Source organism: Tribolium castaneum, chromosome 10 (assembly GCF_031307605.1).
Source record: "Tribolium castaneum strain GA2 chromosome 10, icTriCast1.1, whole genome shotgun sequence".
NCBI classification, from domain to species: domain Eukaryota; kingdom Metazoa; phylum Arthropoda; class Insecta; order Coleoptera; family Tenebrionidae; genus Tribolium; species Tribolium castaneum.
Window position 1 is genome coordinate 2962512 of NC_087403.1, and position 20431 is coordinate 2982942.

General features: G+C 33.7%; 1 protein-coding gene across 3 annotated transcripts in view; it reads left to right on the plus strand.

Annotated features, from left to right (window-relative positions):
• Nucleotides 1-20431, plus strand: part of LOC662797 (lachesin) — a 79891-nt gene that overhangs the window by 40663 nt on the left and 18797 nt on the right. For all 3 annotated transcript variants that reach the window (XM_008195116.3, XM_008195117.3, XM_008195118.3), the window contains exon 3: nt 15081-15288. In XM_008195116.3, the coding sequence (XP_008193338.1) occupies nt 15081-15288 (208 nt within the window). The remainder of the gene's footprint in view (nt 1-15080; nt 15289-20431) is intronic.

Here is a 20431-nt window from a genome sequence, read left to right on the forward strand (position 1 = left end):
AAGTTTTAAAAATCGATAACCTACAAGCTAAATATACTCTTTTTAGCCTTGTGATTTTACGATACATCAGACATGATATTTTTCTGGTGTGGTTTAACAAGTTTGTCGATTCCTTGTTGATCATATTTTGTCGGAGAGTTAAGCTAAATATTGCATGGGTTTCGTAAGCAAAACGAAGATCACTTTTATTACCTGGAGCCAATCAGAGTTAATCAATGAACCTCCATGGAATTGGAAAGAGCGCCATAAAAATGTAAAGTTTAGAAAGTCCTTTTTAGTTAAGAACACATCTTTCCAGACGTTCCGACCTCTCTAATATATAGAGAAGATTACAATGTAAGTCAATTTGGCACGAATTTAAGGTCTTTAGGTACAGCTACGTGAGAATTCAGAGATTCGCAAAGGTGATTGTAAGCAAATGCATTTTCCTATTAAAGATAATTTGAGAGCGTTTAATTTCGGCTCCTGGGTAAATATGTGGCATTTATCCGATAAATTCCTAAATCAATTTTCTTTTTAAACATATTAAAAACCAAATTGGTTCTGTCTTTATGATAAACCGTATGTTTATTTTGATACTAGGGGTCAAATTTTATGTGTTTGTGCGTTGCGTCAGACAAGAAAAATAGAACTTCAGGACAACTTACGAAAAGGGAACAGACTAGTAGGCGCTAGAGTAAAACGTTTCCGTAAACGAACTCTAACGTGAAATTATTATGCATTTTTTAATTAAATTATGTTTGTTTGTGTCTTATCACACAATGTTGTCGCGCTAATAGAAAATCTTTTCTTCTCTCTCCACTTAGTCTCGGAGTCTTGGACTCCGGATTTACATCATACATATTTACAAATTGCTACTGCGGGTAATAGTGCCGCTTAAACTAGATTATACTGAATTCTCTAAAATCATAACTGTAAAGCTAAACAGCCTCATTCAATTAATAAACGTTTATGTTATGACAGTCACGACGTTATAAAACCGCATAACCGCACAAGTATGGGTTAATGAGAGACGAAGATTTTATCTCTGCATGGGTCGGTCTTACCTTTTGTTAAATGTACACTAATTAGGATTTTCTCTGCATTTTCATTTTTATGACCAACTGGAAAAGGTGACGACACTGGCAGGCTATCTATCATCTGTTTAAATTACTTTTGAACGACCACCAAAAATGCGTTTTCACCTTTTAGAAGACGAACAAAAGCTGTTTTTTATTCTAAAATAAAACGTACTAACATGTTCAAATTTCTGTTTTAAGCGATTGAACTCTTGCTAGAAGTACATATTCTAGTTAATTTTATGACTGTAATTAGTACAAAATATGCTTGTGGTCTACATACTGTTAGTTCTATTCTATTACTTCTATCATTTTATTATATGAATTCATGATATTGTGGAATTGTGGCTGCCATAAATATTTTTCCAAACTTAATGAAGCGAGAATAAGTAGCAATATGTTTTGGTGCGATTAGATATTAGTATATGGGGTACACACTAATGTGTGGTACGACTAACCTGCTGATAAAACGTGTGGAATCTATCAGGTTGTTGTTGTAGTGGAAGCGAATTTAGAAATCTTTGGGGTACATGAGGTGTGGTATCTGATACGTTTAAAGCAATTGGTGTAAAAGAGTTAATAATACAGTTGGCAATATAACAGTTAGCTAAACCTCTGGGCCATCGTGGTAATGGGCCTTGTGCGGCATCTAAATACAAGTGGCTACTCCGCCAACAACTATGATAAAAGGGAGACGGGAAATACAGAGACGGGACACGGAATCAACGGTCGAGAAAATGAGGTTGCGATGCTTTGGAGCGAATAATAGAAGATGCTGTACGTCCCCCAGTTGATGGTCGTCATCCGAGTATTTGTATACTATGTTCACTTTTCACTGAGTCAATCGTCAAAACAAAGGAATTAACTTTCTTCCAAGGTAAACTAAATGCTATTTAATTTAATGAAACCACACTGATTGGGACCACGGCAGTCTTTATTTCCCCAAAATGGAGTTGATCAAAACCTTTAAATTGCTCGTTTCAGTGGCCCGGAACATTCTTATGTTTGACAGTCTAATTATAGAAACATTTTTATAAATACGCATTGTAATAACGCAACGTTTGATTGTATCTAAGGCTTTCAATGAATTTTTTAATTAAAAAAACCGACAAAGACTCATTGACGGCCTTACACATTTCGTAAAATTATCCCCAATAAATTGAAAACTGTTGAATTAAACTTTTCTTCAGTATTTTTGGCCAATACCGGATAACTTTGTCGTTTTTGTTTTTACGAAAATTATCTACAACGTCATCTGTCATTTACTGTACGAAGGGTTGTAATGTTGTCCTCAAATAAAAGAATTTGATTCTAGTTGTAGGAATATTTACTGACAAAAAACATTGTTGTCTAAGTTTAGACGGACTTTCTAATTTTTATTTAATCAGTTTAATTTAATTTGCTGCTGGATGGAAAACAATTAAGAATTTCAAATGGAAGTTAGAATTTTGTCTTGCTTTAATATGGTTACTTCATTTACGAAAATTTACCTCGAACTCTCGCAGCGCTGGAAAGTTCAACTATTGCTAGAATGACTCATTTTTATTTCAAAAAAGGAATTGAGAAAATCAGAAAAGGTTTTTCGACAGAATAACATAAGTCAAGAAATTCTTTTAGCCGCTTATGTGGTAAATTAGTCTGAGATGAAACTCCTAGAGGCAAGTTGCAAAGTGGTAAAATAAATATCTAGGAGACACTAGAAACATTTTTATCAAAAAACTTTACTTGTTCCCTTTTCATTGCTCTTTTGACTTGTATGTAATTGTACGACGGAACTTTGTCGAGGTGAACATTCCCGTAATTAAGTGCTTTTAGATATGTTTTATTCTTTGGGATGTGGATCTTATCTGTGAAAGTTGATTAAATGAGGCATTTGAATATAAAAATTACAAGTTTAGTAATTAGGGGAGCTTGTAGAGTTTGATAACGAGCAAAAGCGTAATATTTGTTCAAGACCGAAGTATCTACTTGTCTTGTTGAGGTGGGGCATCGCATCTCATCAGCGTTGAGGTTTTGAAGAAAGTTATGAGAAGACTGCTGGAATTTATTCTAAGTGAGGCTCTTTTTTGCGATTTGTTCTGACTTAATCCCGACATGGCCTGTCTGAACTGTAATAGTATCAAGTGGTCATTTAAAGTGGCAGTTTAGGTGAAAACGTGAATACCAGTCGAGACACGTTCAATAGTGAGAAAAGCTCTGACCCAAGTTATGCGTGCAGGATGGGCTTCTGTTTTTTTATGCGGGAAAACGTATTTGGCCGGTTTTATTAGAAACTTTTGTGGAACTAGAAGTTTTCGTTTATATAAGTTATTTCAATATTGTTGCGGTTTGAAGGAGGGTGTAATATTTTTTTGTTAGTGAATTCCGGTGGGATTTTATATGTAAACGAAAACTGACACGCGGATTTCGAATATAATCAATGTTAAGGTAGTGCCATTGTGCATTTTATATATCTTCCTGAATTTCTCGCTTCTTAAACCGACCCTGTCGATCTCGATTGTGCCGCTCTTGGTGCAAAGCCGCTGTAAGCTGAACGAGGCGCCTATCTTACAAACTGCGAATGGCTTCTTGCTACTCCCTTTCTCACTTTACAACTAGCTAGGATTTCACGCCGTCTACAGGGCATTTTCCACTTTACTTTCAAATCTCCAAATTATCCTCTTTGGCCTGTTCTGGATATACGTTATCTATTATCTTTACATTAGATCTCAAAACTAGACATTCAAATCAATACTAATTCTTCCGTCCCTTGCAATCTTTCAGATTAAACGGCATTTTCATTCGGTTCTAAAATCACTCTTGTTGGTTCACCACCTTCTATACCAGGTGTTTGCGGTTAGTTGATGAAATCCAACTAAATTAATCCAGCAATACGGCGCGTGATTGATTTGTTCATGGACATTAGATTTGAATCAGTTCAATCCCATGCAGTTGTAAAAGTCAATGCCATTTTCAAGAAACTTTTTCACCACTCAATTTTCTTAGGCGTGCCGGTCTGCTCTGACATTACTTTTTTTAATACATCAACCGTCGTCTTTACTCGTAAAGAAATTGGACACCGTTTTTAGTAGAAATGTTTTACTGATATCTTTCGATTGAAGAGTTTTCTTTCCTTTCTTTTCCTTAGTAATAGCTGTCCGTATATTTTACGAATAAAAGACGTTTCATTTAATTTTCAGTATGCTCCTGAATGAAGAAAAACACAAGTTCCATTTGCATCCCATTATGTATGCCCTTCGTCATTTAGTCGATGGAAAAATCAGGAGTGATCATCGGTGTCATCAGCTCATTAGATGACTCAACATTTTACCTAAATACAGAGTTACCGGCACAAAATCTTGCTTGCTTCTAATTTGAATTAAATAAATCAAACTATTTGGACCACAAACTCTTCGCCAATGCGGTAGACACGTGTTACCAATGTATTAATTATATTTTTCGTAAAAACATCCATACTTTTGCCCATCTCTGCATTTATTCAGCCCTCTCCAGTTCTCTATCGTAGCTGAAGAAAATGTAATTTTATTTTTACTTAATTTAGTTTACTATTATTAAGGCTTGAGTCTTGATTCGGCGAAAATACCGTAGTTATTGTTATTGCACCTTTTCGTATTTTTTTTGTTTGTTGTAGTTTTTTACTTTGTTTCAAGGTGTGAAGCGTTCTCTTCAACTTTTGTATTGTAAACAGATTTTTATTGTGCTATAAAATGCAGAATGGATTCTTTGCAAGTGATCAAATTTATAATTAGTCTTAAAGTTAGATTTTGCAACCTTTTATCCTGTCATAACTTGCTTAAAAAGTTAGTAGTAAAAAGTTTTTCTTAAATGCATTCTTCTCTTAAAAACAAAGGGTTTGTTGTGTAAAGGAACTTTTGATAAAACCTATCGGCTGAATTTAAAATTTCTCTTAAGTAAAACAATGTAAAATTGGAATATACTATAGAAGGTTGGCAAAAAATGCATGGTACAGGTGTCGCAACATTCATGTGGCAGAGCCGAGCTAATCGAAGATCTCACCGAGAGACATTATGCGGGTCTCAGGTGTTGTCATCATCAACCTTCTTTGTATGCGGGGAAATGTCGAAGTTATCGTCATTTGTACTTTTGATTGAGAAGCATTATTACATATTTTTTCTTATTTAAAAATATATCACTGTATTTTATTGATAAGATTTATGACTCCTTCTGTTCCACCCCTGTGACTAATAAAAATATGCCATAAAAATAAAACTGTATTTGGGAAACAAAATAAAAGAGAAAAATACCAAACAGATTTACTTTTCATCTTTCTTATTATTATCATCACATATTATCAATTGCATGTAGTGGTTGGGTGGAAAACGCTTTAATTAAGTTGGATGTATGTCGGTTTCCGATATTTGCGGAGATAAATTTTCTTTCAAATTCTAGATCCACTGTATGCTGAATGTGTTTGCGCGACGCGTTGCTTCACATTTACTGGCGGCGTCAAAACATAAAGTTCCAATTATTTCATCGAATTTCCTTCGTAAATCGGTCTGTAATGAACATAACTGGATGAATTATCGATTTGTTCAAACTTATTTACAACTTTATCAAGTTGAATGACCGTGGTTTTAAAACTTGAATTAAAGTTATTACGATTGAAGATGATTAGTGCCAAACTTGAATCAAGTTTTCGTATATATAATAGTGTGGCTGTCAATACCCCTATGATATATGAATAACAATCCCGGATTTCACAATTCAAATCGCTGCATGTAGTTTAATAATCAAACACTTGAGATTGTGGATTTCTAGATTCTGACAGGAATACGATAGACGGAGTCAGTTCCAAGAATCATTAATTAGTCAATGAATTTATACTTCAATTTTTATTTTTGGCAAGTACTGAAAATGCCCCCGTAACTGCCGTTCTCTTTGTTTCTTCTACTACCTTAATTCCGAATAATTCTGATTGTGAGCTGCATGTATTTTAGTGACAAGTGTGCTTTGAGGTAAATTTAGTTTCAATAAGCAAATGCGTTCCAAATGAATAAAATTTAGTCGCATACAATACACGTGAATAGAAATCGATTTGTATTCTCATTTGTTAGGAGTTAGAAGCGATTACTTGGGGACCTTAAAGCTGTAATTTATTTTGTCTTTATACTTCAATAACATTTATATGAAATTTGTATGAGACTTTAAAACACAAAACGAACGAGATTGTTTTATTGGAAAATATGATTTTAAACTGTTTTGGAATTTACTACATCGTAACTCGTTTATTAATACCCGTGGTGAGAGAATTTATTTCCTATTATAGATCCCCGATCGTATAGTTGATATGATATAGAACAGTATTAAATTTTTTACTAAATAGAAAAGCCATTAGCTTAATTAACGTTTCATCATTTTAAGGCGGCTTTTCATTTACAAACTTCATTTTTATGCATAGCATTATTTTTCTCTCTTGTGATAGATTTTGTTCGTGTAATATATTCTATACAATGAACAGAAATCCAATTTAATTAAAACTTGAAGGAAGGAAAATCAAGCTTATACGCTCAGATATCCACGAATTAATAAATGTGCTACAATCATTGCACAAATACTATTAATATTAATAGACATTATAAAATATTAGCTATGAGACACGTAAAACTAAAACAGTTTCAGTCGTCATAATTTATAAACCAAAGAGGTTCGAGTATACGTGATTCAAACGGCTAATTAAACGAATTACAAAAGAATCAACTTTACGATTATGCTGAATTTTCTAATTTGCATCTATAGTTTTTTTCTCTAAGAGACAATCAATTCTGCGGTGTTCAGTTGCCAGGCATACGAGTATATGTTTATGATATTTGCCTGACGCTTTTAAGATTGCTGCATTTGCAATCTCTGCTGATTGCTTTATTTGGTGCGCATCTTGTTTTCATGTTTGATTAAGGAAGATGAGTGATTGCCTATATTTTCCTGTGGTTAATTTGTTTACAAGTGTCATCTTCATTAATGTTTCACTACCCCGGCAGCCATCACCCAATGGCCCTTAATGAACAGAAGCAAGAAAATAGAGTGCTTTTATTAAAAACTATTGGGAATTTGGCCACTTTGTCGACGCCAATTGATTCCCCCGACGATTTTACATGGGTTTATAAAGCACAACGGTTTCTTCCAGCGAATTCTCCGGTTACGGTTACGATTATAGTGGTATTGCTCATCTTTTATATTGCTATCGACAAATATTAAGATTGATGAAAATTTGATTGCTCTATTATTTTCTAAAATTGATGAGTAAACATGGTAGGCTAAATAAAATGCGACGGGTAACCAGCGTTTTTCTTATTTATTTTCTGTGCACTGAAGTACTTATTTTAATTTTTGTTTGTTTGTTTGGTACCAAGTGTATTAATTATTGTTATTTAGTCAAGGTTAGCGTAATCTGGGCAGTTCCCAAAAGAAGAGTTTTTAATTGAAATCGGTTAGTTTATTTAAGCACCTAATTGTTGTCAAGGGGCGTTTCTGATTTTTGTAATATATTTACAGCTACTTCTTTGGATGTTGAAGCTGTCACTAAAACGTGGTTGTCAGCTTGAATTCCGCCGGAAGTTGTAGAAATTCCGGAACATTGGTTATTCAGTAAAGGACGTTTAGAAACAATGTGATGTAATACAGTTATTTTGAGTTTAAGAAATTTAAATGTAACTTGCCAGTAAGTGTTTGATGGATAGCACTTCTGTTGTCGGTGCGGCGCCGTATCGGAAAAATCGTTGTAACGACGGCATAAGGGCGAGCCTTAAGATACAGCTTGCAGCAAATAATTTATAGATTGTAACGCATATGGAATAACTAATTAAAATGGTGAGTAAGCGAGAAGGAAGCCTGAGTTAAGTCTCATCCGCAATCGGGTATTCGCATTATGAACACCCGGTGTACATCAGCAGCGCATTCATCCAAAGCCCACAAAACATCATTGCCCTACACCGCTTCCAACTTTGATTTAAGCATCAAATTTTAAAAATAACTTGTTTTCCGAAGTGCATCAACGAAACTCGTTATAGCACTTCGTCGTTTCAAGTAAAAGTAAAGCAAAACCAGTTCATATCTTAATTAAAGTGGAACTTGATGAAAGTTACATACGCTTTTGACCCCTAACAAGTCACACACATCAGTGAGGCATAGGGGTTGCACTGGATTAATAGGGCTCGCCCCAAAGATTCTTAAATCGATATCAGCGCGATCTAAAATTCAGCTTTCTTAACTTTACACTCAAAATAATAAACTACATGTTGCGATAGGTTGTAGTTCGATACCTTGTCTGCTGAAAACTTCCGCTAACTTAAATAATAATAGAATATTATATATCTTATCACAGTCACTGTATATTTATCAATGCACGTCAAAAATGGAAAGCCAACATCATTTATGTGCCTGTTTTAACACCAAATTGTATTGTAACTGGAACTTATCCAAAAATTTTCTATCCTCAAGTGCTCCTAATAATTGGCGCAAATTTATGGCGGCACACGCAAAAACCTTTCTCGTAAAAAATATAAACATTTTGATTTTTCACATTTGTGGAGGAGTTTTTCCTTTTGTGTAATTTTTGCCGTTTCCACTTTATTTTTACGTGTTACAATAAAGCGAATTAGTCGATGCCAGAGGTTCAAACTGTGTGACGACAACTGATGTAGCAAATTCAAATAATCAGCCCTAACGAACTTTGTTGTTCTTTTATCTCGATAATTTATTACGAATTAGACGTCATAAAACATTTCCTGTTTACTTCTGCCACGACCGTTTACTTGCAGCTTAGTTTCTTCTACGTAATTCAGAATATCATAATTACCAAAAATAAAGTATAATTAAACATAATACAATTTACCAGGATCACATCAAAACACAAAATGTTACATTATTTTCAAATACTTTATATTTTTGTGATCTATTTGTATTAATGCTACGTATTAAGATCAAATGTACTAGGCAAAATATCTTAAGTTCTATGTAATAAATTATGATTTGCTACTTATAAAAGTGTATAAGTATCTAATAACAATTTTCTAAGCTAAGTATTTGAAATGATAGACATAAACTAAAACGGTTTTTGAGATAAATATGCCAGTTACGAACATCTAATGTTTTAAAAATATTTTCTTATACTCGCGTTTGGTCTCTTGAATTTCACCAAAGTAGATAAGCCAAAGAAGTGTTAAGGAAAGATAAAATATTGTGAAGTTTTTAACGTTCAATATAAAATTAAAAACTTTTCAAATATCCTGAACAACATGTTGTATACTCAAACCATCGATGTCATAAATGTTAAAATATCAGACGAAGCGACGTTTGCAGATTGCGTTGAATTAATTACACTTTGTTAAGTATAGGTAACACAATGCCCTATGCTGTAAAAATTTTAGCAATGTTCACTCCGTTTATTTAGTGCACAAGTCTATGTGTTGTTATAAATAACTAAAGCTGATCCATACTTCTTTAGCCTTGTTTAGGACTTACACTGTGAAACAGAAAGCTTTTAAAATAACGATGAACTACATTTAAATAAAATGCTAAACAGGATATTAAAATGTTAAGACAATTTATGCTTCGTAAAGAAAGTTGTATCCGCAGTGTTTAATTTTTTGGATTAAAACGTTTGCTTCAACGGCCGCAGGTAAAGCATTAGGGACAACCTGCACTTTTATAATTCTTGCAAAAGTTCCAAGGATTATTACAGTTAGTAATTTATTTTGTATGCATGTTAAAGGTGATCGAGTCTTGGTTTTACGAGTATGTGCAGTCGATAGTCCGGTTTGAGAAATGCTGTTGTGATCGAAACGGTTATGTATTTAGGAGTAACAAATCAAAGTTATCGAAACTTTACGAAACTCAACAAAGTACAAGACGAGAACGTGCCAAATCAGGTCGTACATTAAAAATCCCTTGGTAATAAACAAAATCCAGCGTTACGAAAGATGAAGGCGATGAAAGGAACAAACTCTTTTGTGATATGCAATTAGAATAACAGAGACATTTATGCATAAAATCGTGAGGTCACAAGCTGGCTGGTATAGAAAATGACGCGGGAAAAGGCCAGCGATCCCTGACGTCGCGTCTGAAAGTTGAGGGAAATTTACTACCTTGTTTACCACTTATCCACGTTTACACACTCAGCCGAGGCTCATGAGGAAGCTTTGTTTTTCCTGGCTATACGCCCGGGCTGTGGAACTCAAACCTAGGCAACTCCACTGCCGCCAGCTAATCAGACAGAATTGTTATTTTGTCAGAAAGAGTAGTTAACTCACTATCGATTGGACTTATATGTTATATGTGGATAAGATTTTATTATGCCAGTATTTCTGTATCCGTCAATACTTTTGTTATTTCAGCTGTAACGGTATTAAATGATTTATTTAACCCCTACGTACATTACTTCCCTTACTCTTTGTTGGCAGTTTAAATGGGTACAGAACATAATTTTTGTTCTTCAAATAATTTTTACTAATAGCATTGCACTTAATTTTGCTCCTTCTCTAATTTAGTGTTTTCAAATCGTTTGGTCCAAAGCTTTGCTAATAAAAAATAACACTAATTATGCGTTAAGTCTGAGTGATTTATTATGGGTGAGTGTGAACATTTAAAGTCGATATGAGGTTATTAAGATATTAATAAGCTTTTACAGCCGTTTAATTAGTACGTGCTACATTGGTTGCCACACAATTGCGCAAATATATGTCGCCATTTGAGTGTCCGTCGCTGTGTAATTTATAGCTTCCAAAAATTAATTCGTGTTATGCATGGGGCTTAAATTTAATTTCAATAGTATCAACGTAGCAATTTGTTCTCATCATCAAAACACCAAATCCCCAACACATAGTGAAATGCACCAATTTCAAAACAATTATTGACAATGTTAACGGTAATTATCATTCTAATACCATAATTTATATTTGAGAATATCGCCAATAATAGACATAATTTCAATTTAAAACGTTATTTTTGTCGTAAGGGCAATTATGGAAATTGGGCGTTTCGATTAATAAACGCTGCAAATGAACACCTCGATTCTTTAGAACTTGCTGTTATCGACACAGTGATAAATTGTATTGAATATAAGTTATTTTTAATCCATCTTTTGAGCCGCGCTGTATTGTCTGTCTGTTAGCTGTAATGGAAAAAGTTCGTCAACTATGGAGGAAGACTTGCATGTATTATCAACTTTCAGCGTTTTATATAAAAGCTCTTCCACAAAATCCAAGAAGATACGAAATGCGGTGATCTTATAATTGTGCAAGATAAGTCGGAACGTTATTGGGGATTAATTGTAAGAATCCTATTTGACACACATTTTTCTCGATTCATAAAACTCAATTTCAACAATTTTATTCGAGGGAAAGCTTTCTAAGAAACATCCATGCTAGTCAGCATTACCTAACTTCACTTACTTGGACACTGATATCAATTCCTCCCCTTACCAATCAGGTCAAACCCACTTGCTCTCCCTTTCCATGCTGATTAAAAGTATTCGATCATACAACGATATTCTGGAAGTTCAGTCAAATTAAACTTCATGGGTTTTTGTGTACACTCGTTCTTACATACAGGATGTTTTTAAAAATGCCACAAATTTAACTTCGTTACTCAGCTATTGCTAAAACCTTGTTTTTGTACATATGACGTTCTTTTTTACGTAAATAAACGCAAATCATCAAATCACGAAATTCAATTTTAAGAGATACCTACACTGGTTTAATACATTTTTTAAATATCACATGCACATAAGAGACATTCAGAGGGATGTCAGAGTGACATTGCAGTTACCGGCAAAGAAAATCCAATGAATTTTCGATTTTGTCATCCCCTATCCTTCAATGATTTTATTCCAGAATATATCCTTGTTTCTGACTTCAATTTATTAACGATTCTATTGACGCGATTTATGAGTGGTTTTGTGACACATCCGAAAGCCTGGTTTTGTTTACATGTTCTTCAATTTGCATTTTCAACTGTTTAAGGGATGCAGTTATCGATTCACGAAATATTTTATACTGTTTATAATAAAGTAACGTTCCATTTTAATTCGTTACTAATTCATTGTAATCAACTGGCAATTTATTCAGAAAGAGAATCTTTAAAACTGACAAAATGTCTTTTTAAGACAATATTCGGATTTGGAAACATAATTTTGCCCATTATTCTAATTTACCGACATACGAGTATTATTACGCGTTTGTACGATTTTTCAGCAACGGTATGACTTCAGCCATAATTTATAAATTGAAAAAAAGTGTGTTTTAGTCAAAAAAATAAAATTATTTTCAAAACTAAGCAGCACTGACCATATTATTCGCATAGAAATCACCTCCTACTAATTTATCTGGTGCACAAAAAATTTCAAGAGATTGAAGCGTTTGTCATTGGATTTGGGTGGGAGAATGCACACCCAACTGTAAAACAGACCAATCATAAGGCGTTCAACATTGAACAAAAACTCGTTGTTTGATTATTTTGTAAATGCCGGCCAAACCATTTGAAATTTTGCAGTTTTCTATGGAAATTTCAAGTTTTCTATTGCACTTGAATTCAAAAATCGTGGATAAAATGTGGATCGATTTGTTTTTGATAAAGATTGACTCTCGCAATTAGTTTGAGTTCAAACTCAAACATTTCGCAAGGTTTTTGAGCAAAAACTCAAACCTTAAAAATGTACGAAATTAAGTCAAAATTTTATATTTTTTTAGTTATTAACTTTTAACTTCTGGATTTGTAATGTAGATAGTAAAATATAGCTTGCAGTTACCTGGGAGAAAAAGTAAAGTATAATAACGCTTTTCATTGTGTTTGTGTTTGCTTTTTAAGATTATTGATTTTCGTTTTTAATATCCAGGCTATGTGCTGGCCCTATCTTGACACGTCCGGTCCTATGTTTGGAATAACAAATTTCGACATGAGGTCTCAAGTTAATTACGGAAATTTTAATCAAAGGTCATTCAAAAGCAGTTGATTTAGTTCGTTAATTTCTTCAACAGGTAGTCCCATTTTTCTATATAAGGTCTTGGATATTATGCTTTGACAAATGATAACTGGGACGAATAAAAAATACTTGTGACGGCGCTTTAGAAACCCGCACCTTTACTAGAATAAAGCCTATGAATAATTTCCACATTTCTTGTCTCAAATTTCTTTATCTCTTTTGCTCTTTGCCATCCGATTCTAAAGCCGCTCGAGTATTTTATTCATTTTACACCACGTCGAATCGCAAAATCTTCTCTAGATTTATATAACTTGTAGATTTCTGACGATAAGTAGTAGCTACGCAATATAGAATTTAATATGTGTTTATTTGCTAAACGCTAACACCTCGTCAAATATATGAGCTAAGCGACGTTTGTTATTATATAATTATAATTTATTCTAAAAGTTATTGCATTTAAAATTTCAAATTTTGTTGTTATTTAATTATTCGCGTTTTTAATTGAAACTTAATTATTATTACCAATATTTGTTTACAATTAAAAAAAAATTGTTGCCGTCGCCCTTTCATAAATCATAATATTACTACCTTTTTGATTTTTAAATACAGCTAATAAAAACCTGTATTTTGAGTTCAGCTCGTCTCTAAACTTATGAAGCACCTTGTTATTTAATTATTATTATCCACACTGCTAGAGTTGAAGAAAAAATACAGTGTTCAACATATGCCCATAGAACGCGCACTTGATATGGCTCGTGTTCCCAAACTAACGCACTCGTGGGAAATAAATATTGCGTTTTCTTTGTTCGGTATATTCTTTTATTTTCGTATATAAATTGCATATTTACACTTGTATCACATTTGTCCTCTGAGCGTGTTTTCGCCTTTACGATGCGATAATCTGACGAAAAACCATTAAATCATATAGACGCAAAAATGAGTGAATTATAATAAAAGTGCCACAGCCAAAGCCATAAAACAGAATTCACAATCGGCGACGTAATCACTCGTATAACTCGCTAATCGCCAAAAATGAGAAATAAAATCAGAACCGCCGCTAAATGTGCGAACAATATTATTTCATAATATATTGTTCGGTATGTTTTGTTAAATTAATGGTTTTAACCTGTTGAACGTCACACATTATAAACCTCTTATTATTGCGTGTAACAGTCGAAAATATTTACGTTTTAAAAATGATAATTGTAAAATGTCAACCCAAATTTTTGCAAAACCGTGTGAAAATTTAATTATAGGACCCACTTTCACAGCATTATGAAGCCAAACCGCAAAATTAGACGTATTCATACAATGCTCCCCAAATTTCGACATATTTACCTTGCTGGAATAACAAAATCACCCACAATTTTCCTAATAAAACTATAAATTTAGGTAATAAAGTATTAAAATCGAAATGAAGGTGATCACAAGAAGTTAATACAGATAATAGTTTATTTTGGCAAAAATGCTCAACAGGTCAATTAAAAAAATAAAAAATTAAAAATTAATTAAACTCGAAAACTGGTAAACTACCATTATTAGAGTTACGGAAATATAACTACTAATTGAACTAATCCTAATTACTAAATTTTTGAGACACTGGTTTTCTTGGTGAAAGGGAGTAAGTGAATAAAGAAATGTTATTGAATTATTGAACATAATGTGGCTTTCTAACAAATTTGTACTAGCGAGTTAGTAGGATGTCGCGGAACAGGTCTAAAGGGATACAGACGAGCAAAATAGGCCGCGGGGAAAGATTTAGTATACAGGACGAGTAGCGTCAATCATATTTGTAGTTAGTTCTCCCTCAAAATCATCATCTCAAACTTCTAGTTCGAAGATTAAATCACGAAATCTTTCTAATATAGAATCAATAAAATATGGCTAAAAGTGAACTAATGTTGCAGATTGCAGGAGATTAAGAGAGTTCTGCTAGTAAATATGTAATAGTGGGATTGTAAATAACTATAAAGTCGGTCATAAAATCACGATATACCAAAAGTTTTATATTGTGACTTTGTTTATAGCGCAGCATACCTACAGTAAAATGTGTTTAGCAAGTACCAATGGTAGATTTTTGTTTCCAGGTGGCGTGGATGCATTTTGAGCAGTCAGCCATCTTGACTGTGCACAACCATGTGATCACCCGCAATCCTCGTATTAGCGTAACTCACGATAAACATAGGACTTGGTTTTTACACATAAGTAATGTACAAGAGGAGGATAAAGGGCGATATATGTGCCAAATCAATACCGTTACTGCGAAAACACAGTTCGGATATCTCCACGTTGTTGGTAAGAAAACTAATTAGGATTAAAAATGTTCACCCAGTCTAGGAGTAATAAAATGCTGATATGAAACGCAAGGGACAGCATTTTGCGGTTTCGGGTAAAAACGGTTTTGCGAAAGATTTAATTACACTTTTAGGGGGTAAATTATAAATGAGAGGGCATCGAGAATAAACGTAATGGGATTGTTAACGTTCATCAGCATAACCGCTGTTAAGACTGGAACAATCCTCACTAATTATAAGTTTCAAACATGTATTTCTTAATTAGCAACTGTGCCCTCGTAAGTTATTGTTCATTTGTTACTGCAGATTGCTCAGACAAAAAGATGAGAGTTGCCCATTCAGTATAATTAATTGCAATACTTTTGACAATGCATTTAAGATTGTACAATCGTTCGCGTTGAACTTACTTTGAAATATATGAGAAATTTTGGTTGCGCCCTTAACGTTCAGATGAATCATCTCTCTCTTTTTCAACCACCGTACTAACAAGAAGCAAGACAAACGCAACCAGCAAAATACTAATTTATGAACAGGAAAAAAGCTAAACTTTGTTGCTTGAATTAAATATTTAGCTACTTCTTATTTTGGTCTTTCCCCACACAGTGTCTATAAATAAATGGGCATCATGTTGACCGCGGAATTTAAGTGAAAAATGGCTCTTCGTCTACTTTATGTTTGTTGTCATCAGTGACACATATGTCACATAGTCTTGTCGTTTCGTTGGCATTTATAACACTCTGTATGTACGCCAACGTTCCGTGTTCCTGTTTTTTGCCAGCAACTATATTAAAAATAATATAAATTCATGCGCCCATTTTAAATTATTCGATAGTCATGGGGCTGGTATATGAGATTTCCGAAGGGTTAGAGACACTTTCCGCCGACCTAAATCTTGGACAAGTCGACAATTCTCATGGGACATGTTGCTGATCGCCAACTGACTACTGGACTCAATAAGGAATTCTAAATTGTATTATATTCGACCAAGCTGGACTTCTTTTTCTCGTATAATATTTAAATTTTACGACTTTCGTTCGAGATTTAAGAGCCAATGAAATTTGATTTTCTTTCAAGATTTTATTGCTATACCAATCACACGTTTTATTTTTGACATAACTTTTTACAAGACCCATTCCTGCTACGACTTTCATCAAATTTGTTTCAAGACTATTTAGTGCTTAATGATGCACTACTGACATTTTTGCTAAGGTGTTTTGTCTGCATAAGCGCCAAAGAAAAATTTTGAATGTTTGATATCGTCCTCGGCATCATTCAAAATTGTGACTGTTTTCTTATCTAATCGAGAAAACTGTGTTTAAAAAAATCTAAAAAGGCTCATCTGAACCACAAGTAGACAATGGCAATGTGCTAGCACGTTTCTTGCAGAAAACTAAATTTTATCTTTTATCACAAATTAAGAATACAGTATTTTGGATAAGAATTTATTCATATGAAATAAACAGTTGTTAAAATATTCACGTATTGCTTTCTGTGCTAATGAGGGTGGGCGATTTAAGAATCTGGAAATACAAATTTTTCAATAAGGAATTAAAACAATATTAGCGTTTCCCGTTTTAATTTACATTTGCTTAAAAAGCAAACCACTTTAGAAGTCTATAGCTTGCTCCAACTTTAAAGAACTCTGTTGATTCTCATTTGGGATTGAAGTATTCCCATTAAGAACGATGGATAAACTCGAGTAGTTGCTCTTCGTGGCCAAATTGAAGAGGCTATTACGAAGATGTTTGCTTTTTAGCTAACCTCTTGATAAAGATCCGCTATTTGTCTCTTTTTTAATTTACTGCTGACGATGTATGTGTTTATTCCTACAAACTATTTTTAAATCCATTCATTAACTTCAAGTTAATTGAAGCTTCGTTCTCAATTAATTAATCGACGTACCTTACTCAGCTTAAATAGTAACACTTCCCGTCATAGTCTTTCAAAATTTCTAAAAATCATCGAAGTGTTTCGTTTTTAAGACTGTCGGAATTTTTGAATCACAAAACTGTGTTTTTTAATTTGTTCTTGAAATCGCTTTATTTATATTAAAATGCAAATTTTTATTAAATGTGCAAAAATAGCAACCCGTTAAAAAATTCGTTGAGCTTTAAAGTTATTCGCTCGCTGCGCTCGCTCGCACTCAATCATTTAGTGAATCATGACTTGTAAACTTGTTGCATAAATAGCTATTAAACGATTGTTTTTTAGTACAGATTTAAGAATAATCACATTTTGTGCTTTGAACATCGATTTTCATATTTTTGCTTGTATGGATAATGCAATCACGTAGCCTTATAATGAAGTAAAATTTAGAATTAGATTATAATCTACATCGAGCGTTGGTTATTAAGTAAAAATGGAAGAGCCTTTCTTTGCTATTAGTGCCATTACTTTGTATAAACTATACATGTTTCCCTTTTCATCTATTTGATGGCGATATTTTTGTCATTGTATTTCCATGACATAACGGATTATGTGTTAGCAGTTGTCTTCTAAAATAATTTTGTAGAAAAACATAAATGAACGTATTGCATGTGGAATATGTGTTAGTGTTTATAGAGCACGCCATTTTAGTAAATAGGTACTGATACAGCATCATAAAAAACGAATTTAATCTTTTGCTTTGTTATACGGGGTGGTATTTATTAATGAGAAAGGTCGGCATCCGTCAGTTTAATAAGATGCCTTATATAGAAAAAATTGGAATTATCCAACGTAGTATAATTGTTGACTTTATATCACGAGGGTTGAATTAATGTGGAAGCTAAGCCAAGCCTAGATTTGTAGATAGAACACACTGTTCCGAAAATGCCGTCCTGGTTACATAAGGAAACATAAGATCCTATTCGAACCTATTTAAATATCACGTACTCTTGAAACCTTAATCCAACGTGCCGATTATTGAGGCGTCGTATTCCTAAAATTTGAATGTCGTTGATTGTATCTAAGTGAGCACTTTAGAATCGGCCTCAATAATCCTAAACGTAACGTCATTTCAGATAGCCGAACGTAAGTGTGATTGTGGATGTAGATGTTAATTGTTGGTTCAAGTTGAATTGTCACATTTTCTCCCAACATGAACCGATGTGAGTTCGAGTTTATTCCCGGAGAGCTAGTTAGGGCTAATTACGATTATTTTCTTGTAGGAAGAAAGAATAAATACATGATGCGTTCCGCGACTTCTTGATTGCTTTCATGATTGATGATACACCGTATGTCTGAGTTCGTTCGGAGGAGCGCTCTACGGACATTGGCATACAAGCTGTCGAGTATCTAGGGCGGGTACAGATTAAAGCATTATTACATTAGGGGAATCTCGGCTCGATATGCTTTTGCTACTCCTGCTATATCCACTAATTTCGTAGACCAGCTACAACCCATCAGGAAACTGAACGCTCGTCCCTTTTTTAAGGTCGACTAAAAATTTCGTTAGTCCGCAACAGAATTGCCAATTGAAGAACATTATCACTTCCCACACTCCCATACAAAGGCTGACAATTACTAGGTTTAAGGGAATCTCAACTATCCCACAGATTTCAATTATAACTCCAGTTCCAAAACCTCAATTCCATTCGATGTAATTGACCAGGTAATGGCTTTACAGACGGCTTCACCTTCCGCAGACAGGAATCGCAACCCTGCTAGTTTGCAAAGCTCACTAAATCACAACCATTATGCTAAATTTTCCTCAAACTTATCGATATGACTGTTCTATTATATCAATTATTTCCTTCAAAACTACACACTCTTCACGCCTCAACCCCTTTCACAGTCTCACTTCCACTATTCACCTACACCTAATCCTTGCTAATTTTCATTTCTAATATTCACTGCTTCCAAATTATTAAAAAAACTACTGCTATCGTAAGGGATGCCTTTAAATTTTTTTTCTGAAAAATGGAAGAAATAAGGCTATGATGCTGAAATTTTTGTAAAATCATGCTTTTACTTACGCATAAAATGCGTGAATAAAAAATGTGTAAAATAAAGTAATAAATAATTTTCTACAACCAAATTTTTTATTTACTTTATCCATAAACGAAACCTGTAAAAAAGACATTGTTCTCGTGCCATTGGAGCACCCAGACAAGTCTAGCCCCAAAGGTAATGTCTTCAGGGACAAAGAAACACAAACCAAATGATGAAATTTGACGATAATCGTTACCATCTTTGTTATCGTATGGATCTTCAACTTGTGCTAAGACTTTAATATTGAGAATTTTTTTTTCAAAATCATTTACAATAAATGTGTAAACCCTGGAACAACAAGGCGCCTATTAAATGAAACTACAAAGTGCTCAAAAGGTTTTACCAAGCAAGCCTGCTATTTTGAACGTGTCTTCGTAAAACATAAAAAGTTTACCTAATAAATGTTAATAAAAAGGTTAATAAAAATGTAAAACGCCTATTTTATTTGTATTATTTACGAAACCCCACTGCTACAGCCGACGATGACGAGAGGAAACTAAGAGCGAATCGCTGAAAAGTGGTAAATATTTACATTATTCTTTAACCTGCGTTACTTTGCGAATTGAATTCGTAATTTTCCCACGTGAATGAAAATTATTTTTGTAACGCACCAAAAATCAACAAAATTGTTCGTACTGTTGGTATCGTCCAGTAGTAAATATGTGGTCCAATTGCAATCTGATTTTAAGATTTTACGATTGGTGTGGAAGCAAACAATCAATAAACGGCAAGCCAGGCATCCTGTAGGATTAGTGATGTTTTTTAATAGTTGAATATTTTGTGGGAAGCCACATTAACTAATGTATTTTTGTATTATTAAATTATTTTGTGGTGGGCAAAAATAGAGAAACAGGCGTGGAATGGCAAATGTAATTAGCGAATTGAATACTTTTAGTGTGAAAAATCTTCTGCGCAGTGATGGGATATTACCTGAGCTTATGTGGCTATCGGAATTGTATGGTAATCGGATTAGGCCATATGCAAGGCCATTATTAGGACAAAGAGGTGAATCGGGGAGTCTCTGTCTGATTTTAATGGAAGAGCTTTGTATGTTAATAGTCAGTGTAGGAGATAGAAAAAGGATTTCGTCACCTAATGCAAGAATGTAGATACACTTAGGTTCAAATGAATTACCTGTTATTAGGGAATAACCAAAGACTCAATTGGAAGTT